The 20,805-nt window shown below is 36.5% G+C and overlaps 1 protein-coding gene and 1 pseudogene across 1 annotated transcript; both read left to right on the top strand.

Moving 5' to 3' along the window:
- Positions 1-416: 416 nt before the first annotated feature.
- LOC110697894 lies at positions 417-11,535 on the top strand (annotated as a pseudogene).
- A 2,401-nt stretch (positions 11,536-13,936) lies between these two features.
- Positions 13,937-14,476, top strand: LOC110697893. The gene has a single exon (XM_021875298.1). It carries the CDS (start codon positions 13,937-13,939, stop codon positions 14,474-14,476), a length of 540 nt encoding a protein of 179 aa, XP_021730990.1.
- Positions 14,477-20,805: the final 6,329 nt, after the last annotated feature.

Here is a 20,805-nt window from a genome sequence, read left to right as displayed (position 1 = left end):
GTGAATCGGAGGAAATTAATCACTTGGGTCTTCCAAAGTTGTGAGATATTGCACTACACACTACACAGGATCTATATCTTTCTTTGCAATCAATTATACCACTATACCAACTAATTAACTTTGAAATTACCCCTAGAATAGCCGTTTGTACTTAGACACACAAGAGTACAAGGCCTATAAGAATACAAATTATGGGATAGAAGAATTTTCTTCCACCTACAAGGAGTGGTACGCCGCGTCAATTACGTTCGTTCAACTTATGTTCCAATTCATTGAAACATATAATTAATTACGACAGTACAATAATTGAGTTAACAGTGTAAAACGTTGGATAAGTTTCAAGGTCGCAATCAACTACGTACTATCTCACATAATTGTTTGAATCATAACGTGCAACAAAATTCACGGCCATGCACAATTGTACATAATAAATACAGAGGAGGACTTTTCATGTAAATGGTACAATTAGCCACTGAGTGTCGATTGGGCTGTTAATTGTTGTGCCCCCTTTATATGTATGTCACAATACCAAGTACCAACTACAATCTTTAATCTATTGAAGCACATTAGAGATCGAGAGTAAGGACAAACCATGTGGAAAAGGGGGTTGCAAGCATTCATGTCAATAGTATTGCACCTTCAACCACTTGTGGCAGCTTCTAACATTTCATCACAAATAGCGCTTCCTAATTGCCCCGAAAAATGTGGCAACATCACCGTTCCTTACCCATTCGGTATAGGTGATAGATGTCACTACAATCCTAAATCAGGAGACGGAAATTTCTATCAAGTCCATTGTTCTAGCTAAAGATTATGAGGCTTACCAGAATATGCAACTACCTGTAATCTATACTTGGTTAATCGGAACAAAGAAATGTCAAAGCTCTCGATTTTCTAAGGACTACTTGTGTCGCGGAAATAGTTCCTGCCTTGATCAAGACTTTTCAGACAAGCAGGGATACCTCTGCCAATGCAACCCTGGTTTCCATGGTAACCCTTACCTTCATGATTGCCAAGGTACGTACTTCTTTCACCTATTCTTTGTTATGTGTTCTTTCAAAATACCAATTTAATCCAATCTTCTAGTATCTGCTGATGCTGTTTATGTCCAATTAAGCTAATTTTTAATAGTTTCATTCTTAATCTCTCTGACAAAAATGCATATATAATTTGGAAAGCACCTCAGTTCTCCAATTGTTTCTCTATAATCTATATGATCTGTACTTCAAAGTGTTACTATTTAAACAGTAGAAACAGAACCATAAACTAAGTAGAAAAGGAAACCCAACCTCTTTCCACCTAATAAAAAAAAGACAATCACTAATAAGTTAAGAAAGGATTAATAAGGGCAGCAACGTCTACGAAGAGGAGCTAGGGGAATAGCAAATAAAGAGATTAAGAGCCAGGTAAAATTATATGTTTATTAATTTAAAAACATATACATTCTTGTAAATGTAAATAATTACATTATTACCATTACTTGCCTGATATACCAACACATTAGCACCTGTTTGTCCGTAGAATTTGTTATATACACCCGGTGTAGTCATTTGCTCATTTAATCAATAAATGAGCAAATAATTTTGCTTATTTAATAAATGAGCAAAATATTATTTGAATCATCATCATTGTCATCAATGGTATTGCAAATACTCTACGAAACTTGAAGAACCCATCATCACCTTCCTCTTTTTTGTAATTTATTCAACGTCATTATCATCAAATTTGCTACTCCGGCTAACATTTAAACAATTCTCTCATCACAAAATTCCACAAATTACCAAATCAATCAACATCAGCCCAAAAATCACAAATAAAAAAGATAAAAATCGGCAAAAAAATCAATAACCATAGCTTACTAAGGTTTGGTCATCTTTCATAATATGACCTTTGTAGATCAACCTTCGCTGCTCGGCAGGAACATCACAATTTTGCGCAACAAGCTAAGCAATTTGAAAGCGCCGACGTTGGAATCAAGCGTAGTTTTGACGGGAAATTCGAAGCCGTTGGAACATCGATGTTGACGGAAACTTCGCCGACGATATTAGGAACGGCGTCTTGAATCTACTTCAGCGAAGAAAGTCCAGCCAAACATACTGATTAAGAAATTACGAATATGCCCCTGGGTGTACCTAAAAGAAGGTACACCCGGGTGTACAGAACAGGTTTTTGTTTGTTCGTGGGGATTATTGATGGGATAAGGATTTAAAATCTCTCATGTTCCATTATCCCTTGTTTGTTCGAAATGATACAAATTATCTTTTATATAAAAGTTACGGGGATAAAATAAGAGTTTATTCCCTCTATTTCTATAATTAGGGGGGCAGGTATAAGGTTGAAGACAATTTAACCCTTAATAAAAAGGAAGGAAGAGAAAGAGGAGAAAGGTTAGTGAGGATAATTAGGTAATTTACTACTTATCTCAATTTAATTTCCAACTCATACAAAACAAAGGATAACATAATTTTCTTCCCTATTCCACTTACTAATTCTCTATTCTTATCCTCATTATCCTTATTCCTCTTACTAAACGCCTCGTAAATAAATGGGATTTGTTAAACATCGCCCACAAATTACTATATAAAGCCCACAAAATTCACTTGGTTTGACAATATTGCCCTTGACCTAAAAAAAAACACTCACACTCTCATCACTCACACTCTCATCGCTCATCTTCTTTCAACCTCTCTAAAAAAAATATTTCAAACAACGGCAATGTCGAGGCGGCAAGGCAAGGAATTGGCGGCGGCGGCGGAGGGAAGGAGGTCCCAAGGAGGCAAGGTACAATTTGTAAAAAAAAAAAAAAAAAAACAAAGGGAAAACCGCCGTGACGGAGGTGGGGCGCCCTGGCTGGACGCCCAGCCAGCGGTGGTGGCGCTAGCTGCAGACGCCGCCACCAGTAGGCTGGCGCCTGGGCTGGACGCCATAGCCACGGTTGTGGCGTTTATTCAAAGCGTCGCAGCCGTGGCTGTAGCGTCCAGCCCAGGCGCCAGCCCACTGGTGGCGGCGTCTGCAGCTGGCGCCACCACCGCTGGCTGGGTGTCCAGCCAAGGCACCCCCCCCCTTTTTTTTCTTTTTTTTTTATATTTGTTTTAAAATATTGTTTTTATTTTTTTTTTTGTTTTTTTGTGTAATATCTTTTTGAATTATTTTTATATTTTGTTGTTTATATTTATAAATTTTTTCAATTTTGTTGTATTTTTTCTATGTTTATATTTTGTTTACAATTATTTGTTTGTTTTTTTGTACATTTTTATTTTTATTCTCTATTTTGATTTGTTTTATATTTTTTTGTGACATTGATATTGTTTTTGGTTAGTTAATTTATTTTAAATTTTATTATTGATATTGTTTTTGGTTAGTTAATTTATTTTAATTGGGAATGAATTATTTATGTTTATATATATTCTTCTGTGTTGGTTTTATTTCCTTTCTAAGTGTATTTTTTATTCTATTATTTTTATTTAATTGTTTTGTTAATTTCTTTATTATGTTAATTTGTTAGTATGTTTTTAGTTTATTTGATTTGGGTAGTGGTAGCTATTTTTCGTATAAATTTTTGTAAGTTTATATATTTTAAAATTTTGTGTAGAATTCACTGGGTCGTCATGGTGCGGGGAAGAATGTAGAGCTTCTTAGTAGAAGCTATTCAGTGGAGAGGTCGGGGCATAGACATGTCAGATCCCGTGGTATTTCGGCCTCAGCTCGTAGAGAACGGATCCACCGTCGGGATGAGGATGACGATGACGATGATGATGCTGAGGAGGGTGACCAGGAGGAGGAGCAGGAGGAGGGCGCAGATAAGGATGAGGATGTGGACGATGGCAGTGGACCGTATGATGATTACGGTCCATTCAGTCAGAGGGTTGATGACATGTACGAGACACATATGGTGGAGGTGCGTAAGGGTAGGGGTGGTAGGTTTGTTAGTAGATCTGGCACATCATCTGCGTCCACTGTATCTGGGGCAAGCAGGAAACGGTGGAGGGCCGGTAATGATTCTTGGGTTGTTAGGAGTGAGGTGCCCGGTGGGCCTGTTGACGGGAGTGTGATTCCTAGATTTCTAGGACACATAGCTGCCCGTATTTGGGAGGATCAGGAGAGGCCTTCAGTTACGGGGTTGTTGAAATGTCATACCCGGGAAAAGACTTGTAGCTTTTTGCGTACATGGGTTGAGGCTTGGCCGACGGAGAGCGAGATGTTCGAGCGACTGGAGGGCACTGGGGTGAATCACGTTCCTGCCACCATGCACGATAAGATTGACAGTACGCTGATCACGGCTTTCATTGAGCGATGGCAGCCGGATACAAACTCTTTCCACCTTCCGTTCGGTGAGATGACGATCATGTTACATGACGTCGAGGCCATTCTGGGGATTCGTGTTGAGGGTAAACGACTTTGTGCTGTGGCTGATGCGGATCAGGCAGATTTGCTGGCGGAGTTGTTGGCGGTGGACAGGGCTGCACTGTACACCGAGGGGCTAGGTGTTTGGGAACACGGAGGTGTGAAGATCGCATCCGTGTTGCAGCGGTGTTTGTACCCCAGTGCACGTAGGACGCACGACGCACAGCTGAGTGCTTATGTTTTTCTACTCCTCTGATGTACTTTGTTTCCGGATAAGAGCGGCGGAAACAAGCTCAGGCCACGCGACATAGTAGAGGCGTGTGACCCCGACAGTGTAGGCCAGTTTTCCTGGGGATCGGCTACGTTGGCGTATTTGTATCGCCAACTAGGATTTGCGAGTCGGGCTGACGCGGCAGGTATCACTGGGTGTCTGACTCTATTGCAGACCTGAATATACGAGTACTTTCCTGCATTGCGACCACATCGTGACCCAGTTCCTATTGATGAGGGGATGCCGCGTGCTTGTGCGTGGAGTCCGCGCTCGGAGAAGAAGTCCGTTGACCGCCTCCGATCGATACGGTTATTGCTGGACAGGCTGTCCCCCTTAGAGGTAACGTTTATAAATTGTTTCTACATTTTATTATTTGCACATATTATATTCATGTTATTAAATTTTAAAACTATGTGCAGGTGAAGTAGATGCCTTTCGGCCCGAACCCTAGTGTTAGGGTACCCAGGACCCTGTACACAGGACTCATTCAGTATCGTGAGATCGTCGAGGCGTACATGTTGGATTTGTCCAAGTTGTCCCTCCTCCCCCGGCATGCCCGATGAAGGCGGTCCGACCTGCATCGTCGAGGGACTACGTCGTGCAATGGCCGAATATCATGACCGGGACGTGGGACCAGTTTCCGATGGTGGCCCGCTTATGGACTGCGGAGTTGCAGCGGCCGCCCTCTGGGGTTCCTTCCATGTGTGACCATTACTACATGGAATGGTTCAACCGCCTACTGCCATGGAAGCGGTATGTCTTATATTATATTTATCGTTGTCTTTTAATTAAGTTTTATATGTTGTTATTGTATTTCATCTTTTGTTTTTTGTTGTATGCAGTGGATGGGAAAGATAATGCAGGAAGTACAGAAACTCTCTCTTGAGAAGGACAGCATGAGTGCAACAGGGAGAGCTGTTGTTGATAGTCTGGAACAGACCCTTGCGCAGTGGGAGTCGTCATCGAGGAGGGATTACTGATGGTTTTGTCATTTTATTTATAGAGCACTTTAAATATTATCGTTTTAATTTATTAAATTGGACATTATGTTGTAAGTTTGTAACATTTTAGATTGTTCTTTTAGCTTCCAACTTAAACATATTATCATTGCTGTTTTTAAATTTTGATATAACCGTTCGTGGATCCGCGCAACTTACCCATGCAACATATAGAATGCAGTAAGCAATACAATATAAAAGATTAATGTTCTCATTAAAAGAGCAACGTACAAATAAGATTACAAATAAAGAATGTAAACATGAAAAACTAAAATGCAGCTAGGGTGTTCCATTCGTGGATCCGGTCATGATATAGCGCATCCCAACCCTCTACGCTCGCTGTGCGAATGTTGTACCACCGAGGTATAATCGGTGGCACTGGAAAATCGGATGACATGTCTAGTCGGATGAAATGTCTGTATGACGACCCAAGAAACGCAATAGCTAGCTCTCTGATCGGTGTGGTGACAGTCTCACGCGACCGCCAAGGGAGAACCGTGGTACAAGGATAATAAGCTTGACTATGCACTCCCAGGCCGAAATTCATGACTGCGCATTTGTAAATGTTTGCAACGGCAAATGATTTCCGTCTCCACCATAATCCTGCATCAATTATATATTACAATAAATACATTTAACGGATAATACATTTAATTTCTATATTTACACAGAATTAACACAAAAAAAAGCATAATTATATATAATCAAACTTAATTTTTATAAAAACCCAATTCGAATTTTCAAACTAAATTTAAAAATATACCATTTCGAATTTTCAAACTTAATTTTAAAAAAACCTATTTCGAATTTTCAAAATTAATTTAAAAAAAAAAAACCCATTTCGAATTTTTTTAAAAAATCATTTTCGATTTTTTTTTTAAAAAATAAAAAAATAAATAAAAAACAACAACAAAATCAAAAAAGAAAAAAAAAATTAATTTATAAGGGTGGCGTCTGCCAGGGCTGCCACAGCCACTGGACTAGCGCCTGGCAGGGCCGCCTCAGCCAATAGAGTGGCGCCTGGCCAGGACGCCAGTCTGGTGGTCTGGGCGTCTGGGCTGGACGCCACTCTGGTGGTTCTGGCGTATGGCTTGGACGTCCAGGCTACTGTTTGGGCGTCCATCCTAGGCGCCGGAGCCACTCCGACGGTAAACCGTGAATTTTAACGGTGACTTACCTCGTTTTCTGTCGACGACGACGTACCTCCGGCGTCCCCCGCATCTCCGGCATGCCCTCCGGTCTCCCCCGGCGAGCCAGTACGGCTCCACATTTTTTAAATCGAGATTATTTCAATTTTAGAAAATGGGCATAATGGTCACACCAAATCATATTTGTGGGCTTTATATGGTAATTTTGCGGGCGATGTTTAGCGATTCACAAATAAATATGAATGCTTGGAATTTATAATAAACTCATCATTGTTTATAGTAAGTTTAAGAATATATGTACTCAAGTACATCTCATATAGTAGATCTTAAAATTGTTAGAAAAGACTACATAATCTAACCAAGTATGCTCAAAGTTATGAAGTATATAAAATATGAAATTTCGTGACAAAATATGTGTGCACAATCCAACGATGTCAATATTTCTTTATAAGTACAATTGTTACCATTACCTTTTCTTTTCTTTTCTTTTAATTAAAATCATATTTTAACTACTAACACTACTACTTAATTAATTTTGGGATTTGAGAAGAATATCCTAACAATATTATTCTTGGATTATGTCCAGATATTGATGAATGCGCAGACAATAGGTTGAATAATTGTGAAAAACCGGAGTATTGTCATAACCTCGTCGGCAGTTACAATTGTACTTGCCCAGTAGGCTACATTGGCAAGGCCACGAAGGACAGCCCATGTATATTTATTGGAAGCAGTCGGAATAATTTATTACTGGCAACTAAAATCATTGCTGGTAAGTACAATATATTCTAGTCTTTAAGCAACCGCTCTCCCATTTTCTTTTATTGTCACACTATTTGACCAGTACTATAAAGTTTGAGAGATACGAAGTATATAACAAGTATCAACTATCTATATAACAATATTTAATCTTAAGTACTTCGTATAAAACATATAACATACATTGAACTATTGTATATAAATAGTGTAAAAGTCAAATAAAAAAGGAGTATAGTTTTTAACTTATTTTGTTTTTGTTCGTTTCATGTTTATTACATACTAGATACTACCTCTCATCCTATCTTACAACAAAAAATTTCACCGTTATTATTACTATAAGCAAAATCACAAAACTATCTTTCGTTGATGTTATTACACAACTTTTAACCTTCCATGATTGGCTCGATATAAGGAGGATTATTGGCTTGATAATTCAGGAGCAAAACTGATGTTATTTCTGGTCCCAACTCCCAACTACATACCCATATTCGTTGATATTTTTTCTTTCCATTGCATGTTGAATTTTCCCGAATTCCTCCCATGACGTGTCAACAAACTTGCTACTCCCTCAGTATTTTTTTTTAATGTCACACCTTTACCTGAACATATTTTTAGGCAAATTAGTTAAGATATTAACAAAATAATATGAAAAGATAGTGGGTTTTTAATAAGTTATTGAAATGTAAGGGGTTGTTTGGTTCACTTATTTTTGTTGATCTGATCTGATCTAAATGTCAGATTTGACTAAATTTTGACTTTAAATTTACGATAATCTATACGAAAAAAATATATCAAGTGGGGTCTTGTTAGATTCATAATAATGTGTATTTTATTAATATGTGATTTTCATAATTTTTTTCATTACGAAATTAAAGATATTTAGCGATAAAAAACTGCACATAAAACAAAGATCTGATCTGAACTTATTTTTTCTGATCTGATCTGATCTGAACTTATTTTTTCTGAAATAAGCTAAAGTAAGGTGAATTAAACAAGGCCTAAGAGATTTGAAAAGCTAAGGAAAAAGGTAATAAAAAATTAGCAGTAGACTTGGATGAGGAACTTGAATGGAGAGTAATTAATATATAAATTGAGTAGGTTGTTAAAAAATGGAAGTGTAATGCTACGAAAAAAACGTTTACAAAAAAAACGTGTAACACTTCAAAAAAAAAACCCAGAGAAACTCAAACTTGGATGACATGGTTACTTGGTTTGCGGTGGATCTAGATGATATATTAGTAATTATTTTTATGATATCCCTAAGTGTCTAGGCTGGATGATATGATTAATTGGTTACATAATATAATTAATTGTCTGAATGATATTAATATCTATTTGAAGAATGATATTTGTAATGTTTGGTTGGATTAAATATGATTAATTAGCTGGATGATATCATTATGATTGATTTAGAGTATCTTTAAAGGCTAGTCTTTACTTATTTTATGTTTGTATCACAAAGCCATTGTTGAGGCAAGTCTTACCCATTATATAGCTTCTCTAAAAGTTATCAAATAGTAAAAATGTAAATAAACCAACAACTTTTTCTTAAATATATGAGCCCCGAAGTCGTTGATTTATTTATAAAATTGACATGCTAGTGTAAGAAAGAATTGTTGACTTATTTACGACTTAACAAAATTTGTTTATGCAAGAGATAAATTGGGGTTTCCACAAATTTAAATGCATTTGTTGGTTGGTGAAAAGGTATGTACAAATAAAAAAAAAATGTAGAGGAAGTACATACATTACAAGATATGCTTGCTTTAAATTTACTCTAACCCCTAAATCGTTATAAGGTGTTGGTGGCGGCATCATTGCTTCGTTGTTAGTTGGGTTTTGGTGCTATTGGCAACATGGACAAAAGAAGCTTCAGAAACTAAGGGAGACATGCTTTCTCCAAAATGGTGGTCACATTTTACAACAAAAACTATCAGAGCGAGATGTATCAGTTGGCACCATTGTTAAAGTGTTCTGCCACCGTTGAAATCATGTGTCTCACCAAGTAAAGGGTAATTCTCTCTCTGCTTGGAGTAGCACTCTGTTGTTCGACGACCATGGATGAGTAGTCATACCTCTGATCCCTTCTAGCTCTCTTGCAACCTCCTTCATTGTTGGGCGATCCTCTCCTTTAAGTTTCAAGCACCTCCTTGCAAGATTAGCAACTTCCTTAAGCTGCTTTATTGCACCATCACTTACTATTTTTTCATCAAGGATCTAAAACAAACGATCTTCCTTAAGTTGCCGATGTATTGGCTTATTTGCATACTACAATTTCTATACCAATAATTCACAGAGATATGAAGTCTGCAAACATACTCTTGGATGATAATTACACAGCAAAAGTCGCTGATTTTGGAGCTTCTAAGCTAACCCCGGTAGATCAAGAGCAGTTAGGAACAATGGTTCAAGGAACATGTAGTTTTCTTGATCCAGAGTACATGCAAACTGGTGAGCTAACTGATAAGAGCGATGTTTATAGTTTTGGTGTTGTTCTTGTCAAGCTACTAACTAGAGAGAAGGTCATTTGTTACGCTAAGTTGGAGAGTGAGAGATGCCTTGCTATACATTTTCTTAGGAAGCTTAGGGAAGATCGTTTGTTTTAGATCCTTGATGAAAAAATAGTAAGTTATGGTGCAATAAAGCAGCTTAAGGAAGTTGCTAATCTTGCAAGGAGGTGCTTAAAACTTAAAGGAGAGGATCGCCCAACAATGAAGGAGGTTGCAAGAGAGCTAGAAGGGATCAGAGGTATGACTACTCATCCATGGTCGTTGAACAACAGAGTGCTACTCCAAGAAGAGAGTGAATATTTACTTGGTGCGGTACATGATTTCAACGGTGGCTATGTGAATGACAATATGAACTACTCCTCGAGCAGCCAAAGTAGAGTTGTGCAGTTGGTGCCTTTGAATGATGGGAGATGATAACATACCTAAGGATTGCGATTTCATGTTCGAAAAAGTTTGAGCTAAATCTGTATATTTGTAACATATTAAATTATCAGTAAAAGACGCATTGATATCTCTCTATCTTTTGCCATGTCCTAAATTTGTAATATTCCATTGCAGCAATGGTGATTCTCAGCATCCCAAACTGGAACTTCCTGGTACTGATTACATGCCCCTGAATCGATAGTTATTTTATTTAATTTTTATAAAATGCAGTTTTCAAAACTCTATCAAAAGGCAAAGAGCTCTAGATATCTTCTAAGATCAAGATATTGTATATATCTTCTCCCAATGTTACTCATTATAGAGCTTTAAACTTATAGTCGAAGTTTTCAGGATAGTGCTAGAAAGGCCCTTAAGCCTTATGGGGAGGAAAATGGATCTGCAAAAGCTCAGTCATCACCAATAATATCAAAGTACATGGAAAAAAATTAGGCCATGTTTCTTGCTTAACTAGCTATGTATTGTTTGAATGGTGTTTACAACTTACAAGCTCTTCTTTTGTGCTTATATAGTCTCTCGTTTTTTATTTTTTTTATATTTTTTTTTTATTTTTTTTTTCTTTTTTGTACAACATAAAGCAATCTGAAATGGATTGTCTGGAGCTTAAACGAGCTAGATCAAAAGTTAACATTTATATGAAAGAAGTATCGATGGAGAATAAAAAAAAAAATAAAAAATAATAAAATGATAAAAAAAAGCCAAGAAAATTATGATTTTTGAAAATGTGTGTCTTAACTTCTAAGTTATGAAATATCATATAAGTGTAGGCATGAAGTTCAATGAAGTTGTAGCATGAAGTTCAATGAAGTTGTCTAACTGTAGGTTAGATATATACAGTGGCTAAAGCCATGATTTTTTATTATTTTTTTTATAATTGTAGGGCACCATTCCATCCTGAAATCCTTTTATCAAGCCCCAAAAATCTATCTCCTTAAACTTTTCAATTAAGAAGGAAAAAAAACAAAAAAATCAAGACACAACTACGTACTGCAAATGTTCTTAATATCAAGATTCAAATTTAATTTATGTAGTACTCCAGGCCAAAATCTATCAATAATGCTATCCCGGCCTATTCAAGGTTTAAAACAATAATCCATATTTAAAAAGCTTCTTCTTATGAGTTCGGAATTACTTATTCGTATCAAATAGTATATATCGATATGATCCAAAATATCAATTATAACTAATAATTCGAGTTTGCATATGTTAAAGAAATATTAAATAAGTTACAATCAAACAAGGGAAAACAACAAATATTGCATGTTAGGCAATAAGGCAAGAGAATTGAACTCAATGCACTAACCACTAAGCTACAAGTAATCGTGCTAACATTTGTGCACTTTATGTTTATTTAACTAAAAAAACACAAATTTAAAGTTTTTTTTTTAATTTTTTTTTATTATTATGGTAGAAATCGTGCCCTACCAGGTCCTTAATTGGCTCCACCAATGGTTAGATATATCATCTCTTCAGTTTAACCAATAAATAAAAATAATAAAAAATAAATAAAAATCTACGTGACTACGTCAATGCGAGGTCTTCGGCGGTCTTTCGAAAGGAATAGTACAATAAGTGAATAGTGCATTTCTTGTTATTTTCTGTTAGTGTATTGTAGTGTTTAGCACAACTCAATATTTAAAAGACAATGAATGATGAATCAAAGTCAACGTCAACCTTTCTATATCGTACGAGCTTGAATACTGCTATATTGTCTTTTACTTGAACAAACATAAGTGGGATCTACATGAACATATATTTCATCTGTTTATTAAATTTCTCAGCTCATATTACAGAGTACTTGTAATACCTATGTTTAGTTCTAGATGAATATTGTAAGCTGGATGAGAAATTGAGAATTGTGATTAATTATAACATGTTGAAGGTGAAAATATATATATATATATATATATATATATATATATATATATATATATAAAATAAAAATAAAAAATAAAAAAAAACCATATATTTCATCTGTTTATTAAGTTTTACACTCATTTTCATACAATATTTTTTTTTTAATTTTTACTCTTAATTTTTTAATTTTTAGTAACCTATTTTATATAAATATTAATTTTCTTTTCTTTCATGGTCCCTATTCAAACTCACTAATACTTATATTATTAATAACTTTTGTCCATTTTACATTCCTTACTTTAGTATAAAATGGTAATCCCGCTGTAGTTTCATACATTCTCTATGCTATAATAAGTGTTTCACTTTTTAAATGCAGCCTTGTTTCAATAAGTGTTACACCTTTTTTATTTCTTTTTTTGCAAAAAACTATATTTTAATATTATATCAGTCTACTTTGATGGTTCCCACCAAACCCCCTATTACTGTTTTTATTAATTCTTTCCTCATACATTCATCACTTTTCAATAAAATATAAACTGTAACCCAATATCTTTCTTTTACAAGTTTTTTAATACACCAACTACACCACTTATCTCTTATTTTATTCAAGTCAATTAAATTGTCTAAAATTATGTGCTAGTTAAAGTGTAATACTTATTAAAATACGGAAGGAGTATTATGTTAGTATCAGCCTTCTCTTTAGTCCTGAGGAGAGGTAATGCATGTTAGAAATTTATAGTGTGGTAGAAGAGAGCCCTCTCCTTTATGTGGAGAGGCCGCGGGTGGGAAGCCACGGAAAGCCGCGCCCGTTGCCTTATAAGCGGCGCCTGCGGCATGATGGTCGCGCCCGCGGCATGGGCGCGGCCAGGCATCTCCAGAAAGTTGGGTGAAATATGCAATTTCCCTGTTCGCGCCCGTGGGGTTGTGAGGAGCGCCCGCTCCTAAAAGTAGGAGCGCCCGCTCCTCTGGTGGAGCCCCCACTCCTCCTGGTGGAACGCCCGCTCCTCCTGGCAGTTGCGGTTTCGTTTATTCTTTTAATTGCCAAATTAAAAGAAAAACGAGAGTCTGGTTTTTGCTCTCTCTGTTTTTCCTCTCCAAGTATTCTTCTTCTTCACATTTTTCTCTAAGAAACTTACAATCTCTTATAAAACTCTATCAATTAAGTTAAATCTTTGAGAATTTGATCATCTTACTACAAATCTTAGTGCAAAGATTGTAGTGTTGTCTATTGTATCTCAAAGTGAATTTTCAGTTTCAACCTAAGCACCGTGGTGGGGGAAATAATCACTTTGGGAAAGTGTTTACACGCCTTAGACAAGTATCCGGTATTGAAGGTTTACGTGGTCCTTGGTATTCTCATGGTTCTTGGTGATTTCTTTGGCTTGGAGTAGAGGCAAGTTTAGTATCTTTCATATTAGTGTTTTTCCTTGTAATTTCTGATTACATTGATATATTGGTGTTTGGTTTGTAATACTTTGATTAGTATTGTTTGTTGTATAATTAGATTGATATTATACACTATTTTAGGTTTTGTTCCACCATCATTAAGTAATTCCTATTGTGTAGAATTACTGAAAACCTAACAATTTAAAGTGATTAGTTAGAATCATGTCTAGTGTGAAAGAACTAACCACTAATTTTGTCAAACTTAAGAAGTTTGATGGAGTGGAATTTCGACGTTGGAAGAAGAAGATGTATTTTCTTCTTACTTCGTTGAAGGTTGCCTATGTCATTAGTACTCCTAGGCCAGTAGAACATGAGAATGAAACCATGGAAGATATTCGTGAGAAATCAAAATGGGATAATGATGACTTTATTTGTCGGGGTCATATTCTCAATGGGATGGAGGATGATTTGTTTGATGTGTATCAACATGTTGAGTCTGCTAAGGAATTATGGGAGTCTTTGGAGAGCAAATATATGGCGGAGGATGCTTCTAGCAAGAAGTTCCTTGTAAGTAATTTTAATAATTTCAAATTTATTGATAGTAGGTCCATCATGGATCAATTTCATGAGATACAACGTATTTATGGTAATTTGAAACAACATGGAATTAGTGTTGATGAACTATTTGTTGTTTCAAGTATCATTGATAAGCTACCTAATAGTTGGAAAGATGTTAAACATGAATTAAAACACAAAAAGTAGGACATATCATTGTCTGATTTGGCTACCCATCTTCAAGTTGATAAAGGGATTAAGGCCATGGAAAACGCTAAGGATGGGAATCCTAGCACTTCCACCATTAATGTGGTGGAAGAAGGTAAATCTAGTGCTTTAACTAGTGGAAATAGAAAGAATGTTAATTCTTCCAAAGGAAAGTCCAAGAAGAAGAAGGACAACAACAAGTTTGCTTGTTGGGAATGCGGTAAAACTGGACACCGCAAGAAGGACTGCTACATTTTCAAGAAGAAAATGGAGTAATCCAAGGAGGGCCATGCTTCTAGTAGCAAGGACCCAACTGTCAAAGGTAATCCCTTACATGAGGTTGAATTTAATTCTGGTATGGATTTAAATGCAACGGATCCTAACATTTTTATGGTACAGGATGATGACTCATGGTGGATGGATTCGGGGGCTTCAAGGCATGTATGCAAGGTGAAACATTGGTTCAAAACCTTTCACAAGGTTGTTGATGGTGAAGAGCTCTATATGGGGAACAACTCTTCCATCATGGTCCAAGGAAGAGAACAAGTTGAGCTAATGTTCAGTTCGGGCAATGGTATCATTCTTAAGGATGTACTATATGCTCCGGATATCTCTAGAAATCTTGTATCAGGCCCTACCCTGAATCAATTTGGATATAAACTAGTGTTTGAAGTAGATAGATGTATTATTACTAGAGGTAGCACTTTCATTGGACGTTGTTATTTAACTCATGGATTGTTTAAACTCTCATTAAGAGAGAAGTTTGTAATGATGGATGATGTTTATTTTAATGTTGATAATGACAATGGTGTGAATTTGTTTTATTTATGGCATTCTAGATTAGGTCATGTCAATTTCAATAAGTTGAATTTCATGTCTAAACTAGAGTTAATTCCACCTTGTGATATTTCCTCTAATAAATGTTCTACTTGTATGTTGAACAAGATCACTAGAACTCCTTTTAAGAGAGTTGAGAGAAGTTCTAATATTTTAGAACTGATCCATAGTGACTTGTGTGTTTTCATAGTACTCCTTCTTTGGGGAACAAAAGATACATGATTACTTTTATAGATGATTTTTCTAGGTTTTGTTATGTGTATCTTTTGCATTCCAAAGATGAAGCTTTGACAAAGTTTGATATTTATAAAAGAGAAGTAGAACTACAAGTAGAATCATTTATTAAGAAGATTAGAACTAATAAGGGAGGGGAATATTATGATCCTGCTTATTTCCAATCATTGGGTATAATTTATGAGACTACAGCTGGTTATGCACCACAATCAAATGGTGTAGCTGAAAGGAAAAACAGAACTCTTGAAGAAATGGTTAATTCCATGTTATCTTACTCTGGTTTGAGTGAAGGGTTCTGGGGTGAAGCAATGTTGACTGCTTGTCACATTCTTAACCGGGTTCCCACTAAGGAAAAAGAATTTACTCCTTATGAACTTTGGTACAAAAGAAAGCCAAACTTGAAGTATCTCAAGGTTTGGGGTTGTAGGATCGTAAGAGTGCCTGGGAACAAGAAAAGAAAGCTCGGTGAAAGGGGCTTAGATTGCATATTTATAGGTTATGCTGAGCATAGAAAAACCTATAGGTTCTATGTAATAGAACAAAATGACTATATATCGATTCATTCGGTTATTGAGTCAAGAGATGCAATTTTTGATAAAAACCGTTTTTCATCAATGAGTAGACCTAAGGATCTACAGGTTAGTGCCAAAGGGAAGGAGATTGTTGATTTTGATGATCAACTTGAATCTCATGAATGTTCTCCTAATAATGAGGATGAGGTTCCTCATGTTAGAAGAAGTAAGAGACAAAGGAAACCTAGGAACCCTCTTGATGACTTTATAATTTATTTAGTTGAAGGGTCTAGGGATGTCCTTAGTTCCACTACTCCATATTGTTTCAATGAGGATAGTGACCCAAAGACTTATAGCGAGGCCATATCTTCCCAAGATAGTGCATTTAGGAAGGAAGCTATAAATGATAAGATGGATTCCATCATGGGAAATAATGCTTGGGTCATAGAGGATTTACCTCTCGGTTGCAAACCTCTTGGTTGCAAGTGGATTTTCACTAGGAAAAGGAGGTCGGATGACTCCATAGTGAAATTTAAAGCCAGATTGGTTATCCAAGGCTTTAAGCAAAAGCATGGTGTTGATTATTTCGATACCTATGCACCGGTTGCAAGAATTACCTCCATAAGGTTATTGATTGCAATGGTTTCTGTATATAATCTAGTGATTCATCAAATGGATGTCAAAACGGCATTCCTTTATGGAGATCTAGAGGAAGAGGTGTACATGAAACAACCCGAAGGGTTTGTTTTGGAAGGACGGGAAAATAAGGTGTGTAAATTGGTTAAGTCATTGTATGGACTTAAACAAGCACCTAAGTAGTGGCATCGGAAATTTGATGACACAATATTGTCCTTTGGATTCAAAGTGAATCAAGCTGATAAGTGTATATATAGCAAATTTGATGACAAAGGTCATGGTGTCATCATTTGTCTATATGTTGATGATATGCTTATCTTTGGTACAAGTCTACAACAAGTAGAATTGACCTTAACCTCATCTTTTCAGATGAAGGATTTGGAGGAGGCGGATGTCATTTTGGGCATCAAGATAATTAGGGACAATGGAAGACTTATTCTAAGTCAATCTCATTACATTGAGAAGATGATCAAACGGTTTAATATGTTTGATAAGTGTCCCGTGAACACCCCCATGGAACCTAATGTTAAATTAGTTAAGAATTCGGGGAAAACAATTTCCCAATTGGAATATTCAAGGATAATTGGATCCTTGATGTATGCCATGACAAGTACAAGACCTGATATTGCATTGGCTGTGGGAAAACTTAGTAGATTTACTAGTAACCCGGGTGCACAACATTGGTTTGCAATTCGGAGGGTCTTGAGGTACCTTAAGGGTACGTTGGATTATGGTTTGTCTTATAGTGGATTTCCTTCGGTTTTCGAAGGATATTCTGATGCAAGCTGGATCACTTACAAAGAGGATGACTCTTCTGCAAGTGGTTGGGTATTCATGTTTGAGGGAGGTGCCATTTCATGGTTTTCTAGGAAACAAACTTGCATTGCCGATTCCACTATGGCAACAGAGTTTATTGCTCTTGCCTCAGCTAGTAAGGAAGCTGAGTGGTTGAGAAATCTGATGTTAGAGTTGCCTTTATTGCCTAAGCCAATGTCACCGGCGGCAATCCATTGTGATTCGAATTCGGCTTTAATAAATACAAATAGTCAAGTGTATAATGGTAAGTCTTGGCATATTTCACTTAGGCATAGCCTAGTGAAAGAGCTTATAAATGATGGGGTCATAAGTCTTGACTATGTTCCTACAAAATTGAACTTGGCAGATTGCTTTAGTAAAGCAATGCCAAGGCATTCCATCAATTTTGCTTTGAATGGAATGGGTTTATGTCCAAAAACACAAATTTGTGAAACCCAATCTAACACTTGAAGAAACATCAAGTCTTAGATTCAATGTGGTTGATTCGCATTTTTGATGTTTGTTAGCAATGTTATGTGACCCATATTGCTATATTACTTGTGATGTGTTAGGTAGCGTCTATTCAAAGTTCTCAAAGATCTAGAGTTGAGAAGATTTAAATGAAGGTGTATTGTCACAAGGGCAATATTACGTATATGAGAACCTACCTATATAAGTTCGAAGTTTAGCCACTTCAAGAAGTCTAGATGGACATATAGACATTGATGAACTTATGAAAGATACGGACACATGGCTATTTAAAAGTGTCAAGTGATGATAAATTCAATTTGTCTTGTGTGTACTTCACCTTCGAATGGTTGGATATATTCGTGTGATTCAATCCATATGGAAATCACGGAATATGATCATCGTTAAGTGTGTTGTACTAGGTGTCAATTCAATCCGAAGGGACATTGGCATTGATGCATGAGATGTGGCTTAATTGTTAGAAGTAGAGAAAGTTTTAAATGACACACTCTAAATGGGGGAGGATTGTTAGAAATTTAGAGTGTGGTAGAAGAGAGCCCTCTCCTTTATGTGGAGAGGCAGTGGCTGGGAAGCCACGGAAAGCCGCGCCCGCGGCCTTATGAGCTGCGCCCGCGGCATGGGCGCGGCCAGGCATCTCTAGAAAGTTGGGTGAAATCTGCGATTTCCCTTTCCGCGCTCGTGGGTTGAATTGCCGCGCCTGCTCCTCCTGGTGGAACGCCCGCTCCTCCTGGAAGTTGCGGTTTCGTTTATTCTTTTAGTTGCGAAATTAAAAGAAAAACGAGAGTCTTGTTTTTGCTCTCTCTGTTTTTCCTCTCCAAGTATTCTTCTTCTTCACATTTTTCTCTAAGAAACTTGCAATCTCTTATAAAAAACTCTATCAATTAAGTTAAATCTTTGAGAATTTGATCATCTTACTACAAATCTTAGTGCAAAGATTGTAGTGTTGTCTATTGTATCTCAAAGTGAATTTCCAGTTTCAACCTAAGCACCGTGGTGGGGGAAATAATCACTTTAGGAAAGTGTTTACACGCCTTAGACAAGTATTTGGTATTGAAGACTTACGTGGTCCTTGGTATTCTCATGGTTCTTGGTGATTTATTTGGCTTGGAGTAGAGGCAAGTTTAGTATCTTTCATGTTAGTGTTTTTCCTTGTAATTTCTGATTACATTGATGTATGGGTGTTTGGTTTGTAATACTTTGATTAGTATTGTTTGTTGTATAATTAGATTGAGATTATACACTATTTTAGGTTTTGTTCCATCATCATTAAGTAATTCCTATTGTGTAGAATTAGTGAAAACCTAACAATGCATAACGATGAACGAAAAATAATCATAACATAATTCCTAAATTTTTAGGAAAATGATAATTTGGCACATTTTTATTATTATTTTCATATTTACTCTTTCTATTCTACTATAGCGAGCTAGCTAGAGAGGCTTGCATAGGCCTGGAAAACTAGCATGAACTTAATCACCCACCCTAAAATAAGAGCCTTGCTTGAGATCTTCTTACCCAAGTTTTGGCCCGACCCAATTTGAACCATTTAAACATCTGTTTTTTTTTTTTTTTTGAGGGAAAAATGACAATCAATGTATTGTTAAAAGAATTTACCGATAGAAAGATTTTGATCAATGAAAGGAAGAGTAAAGAAGAAGTGAAAGAAGATGGGTGAAAATGTCGTAGTTTTACTACTACATCAAGTCTCAATTTATAGTAAAATTTTACAATAAAATATTATACATTATTGTACTTTTGAGTATATAATTGAGAGCATATGATTGATCTAAATACCACATGTGAACTTTCACATTTGTATTTTTTTCTCAACACTCCCCCTTGAATGTTCACATGAAATGGGGTGTGAGTTGCCTTATTAAAACCCTTGCTAGGTAAAAACCCTATGGGATAAAAACCATAGCTAGGGAAAAGGAATACAACGATATTATTGTATTATATGCTTTGGTATACTGCCTCGTTAAAAACATTGTCAGGAAAAATCCAGTGGGATAAAAACCTGATCGAAGGAAAATAGAGTGCAGTGCGCTCCCCCTGATTTCAGCATAGTTCACGAAAATTTCGCATCCCAATTTTTTGAACTAATAGCTCAAATTTCTTGGAAGGAATTGATTTCGTGAACAGGTCGGCAAGGTTGTCACAAGACTGAATTTGCTGGATATCTATTTCCTCATCCTTTTGCGGATCATGTGTGAAGAATAGTTTTAGGGATATATGTTTTGTCCTATCTCCCTTAATATATCCTTCAGTTAATTGAGAGATACATGCTGTATTATCTTCAATGATTGTGGTTTGATTTTCTGTTATTGCTTTCATTCCACACTCTTCTTGGATATTACTAAGCATCGACCTCAGCCATACACATTCTCGTCCTGCTTCATAAAGGGCTATCAACTTTGCATGATTTGAGGATGTCGCAGTCAATGTCTGCTTTGTTGATTTCCATGAAATTGCAGTGCCGCCATAAGTGAACAGATATCCATTTTGTGACTTGGTATTTTGAGGATCCAATAAATATCCAGCGTCGGCATACCCAATGAGGGCAGCATCTTGTTTTAGTTGATAATATAGACCAAGGTCTTGTGTCCCTCGTAGGTACTGAAGTAGGTGTCGGACTCCCTTCCAATGCCTATATGTTGGTGCATTGCTGTGTCTGGCTAACAAGTTCACAGAGAAAGCTATGTCGGGTCTAGTGTTGTTAGCTAAATACATTAAGGCTCCAATTGCACTTAAGTATGGTACTTCTGGACCAAGAATTTTTTCATTTTCTTCTCGTGGTCTGAATGGATCGTTTTTCATACTCAAAGA

The sequence above is a fragment of the Chenopodium quinoa genome, unplaced genomic scaffold (genome assembly GCF_001683475.1).
Source record: "Chenopodium quinoa cultivar QQ74 unplaced genomic scaffold, ASM168347v1, whole genome shotgun sequence".
Taxonomy (NCBI): Eukaryota; Viridiplantae; Streptophyta; class Magnoliopsida; order Caryophyllales; family Amaranthaceae; genus Chenopodium; species Chenopodium quinoa.
Note: the sequence above shows the minus strand (reverse complement) of the source record. Positions and strands in the feature narration are given on the sequence as shown.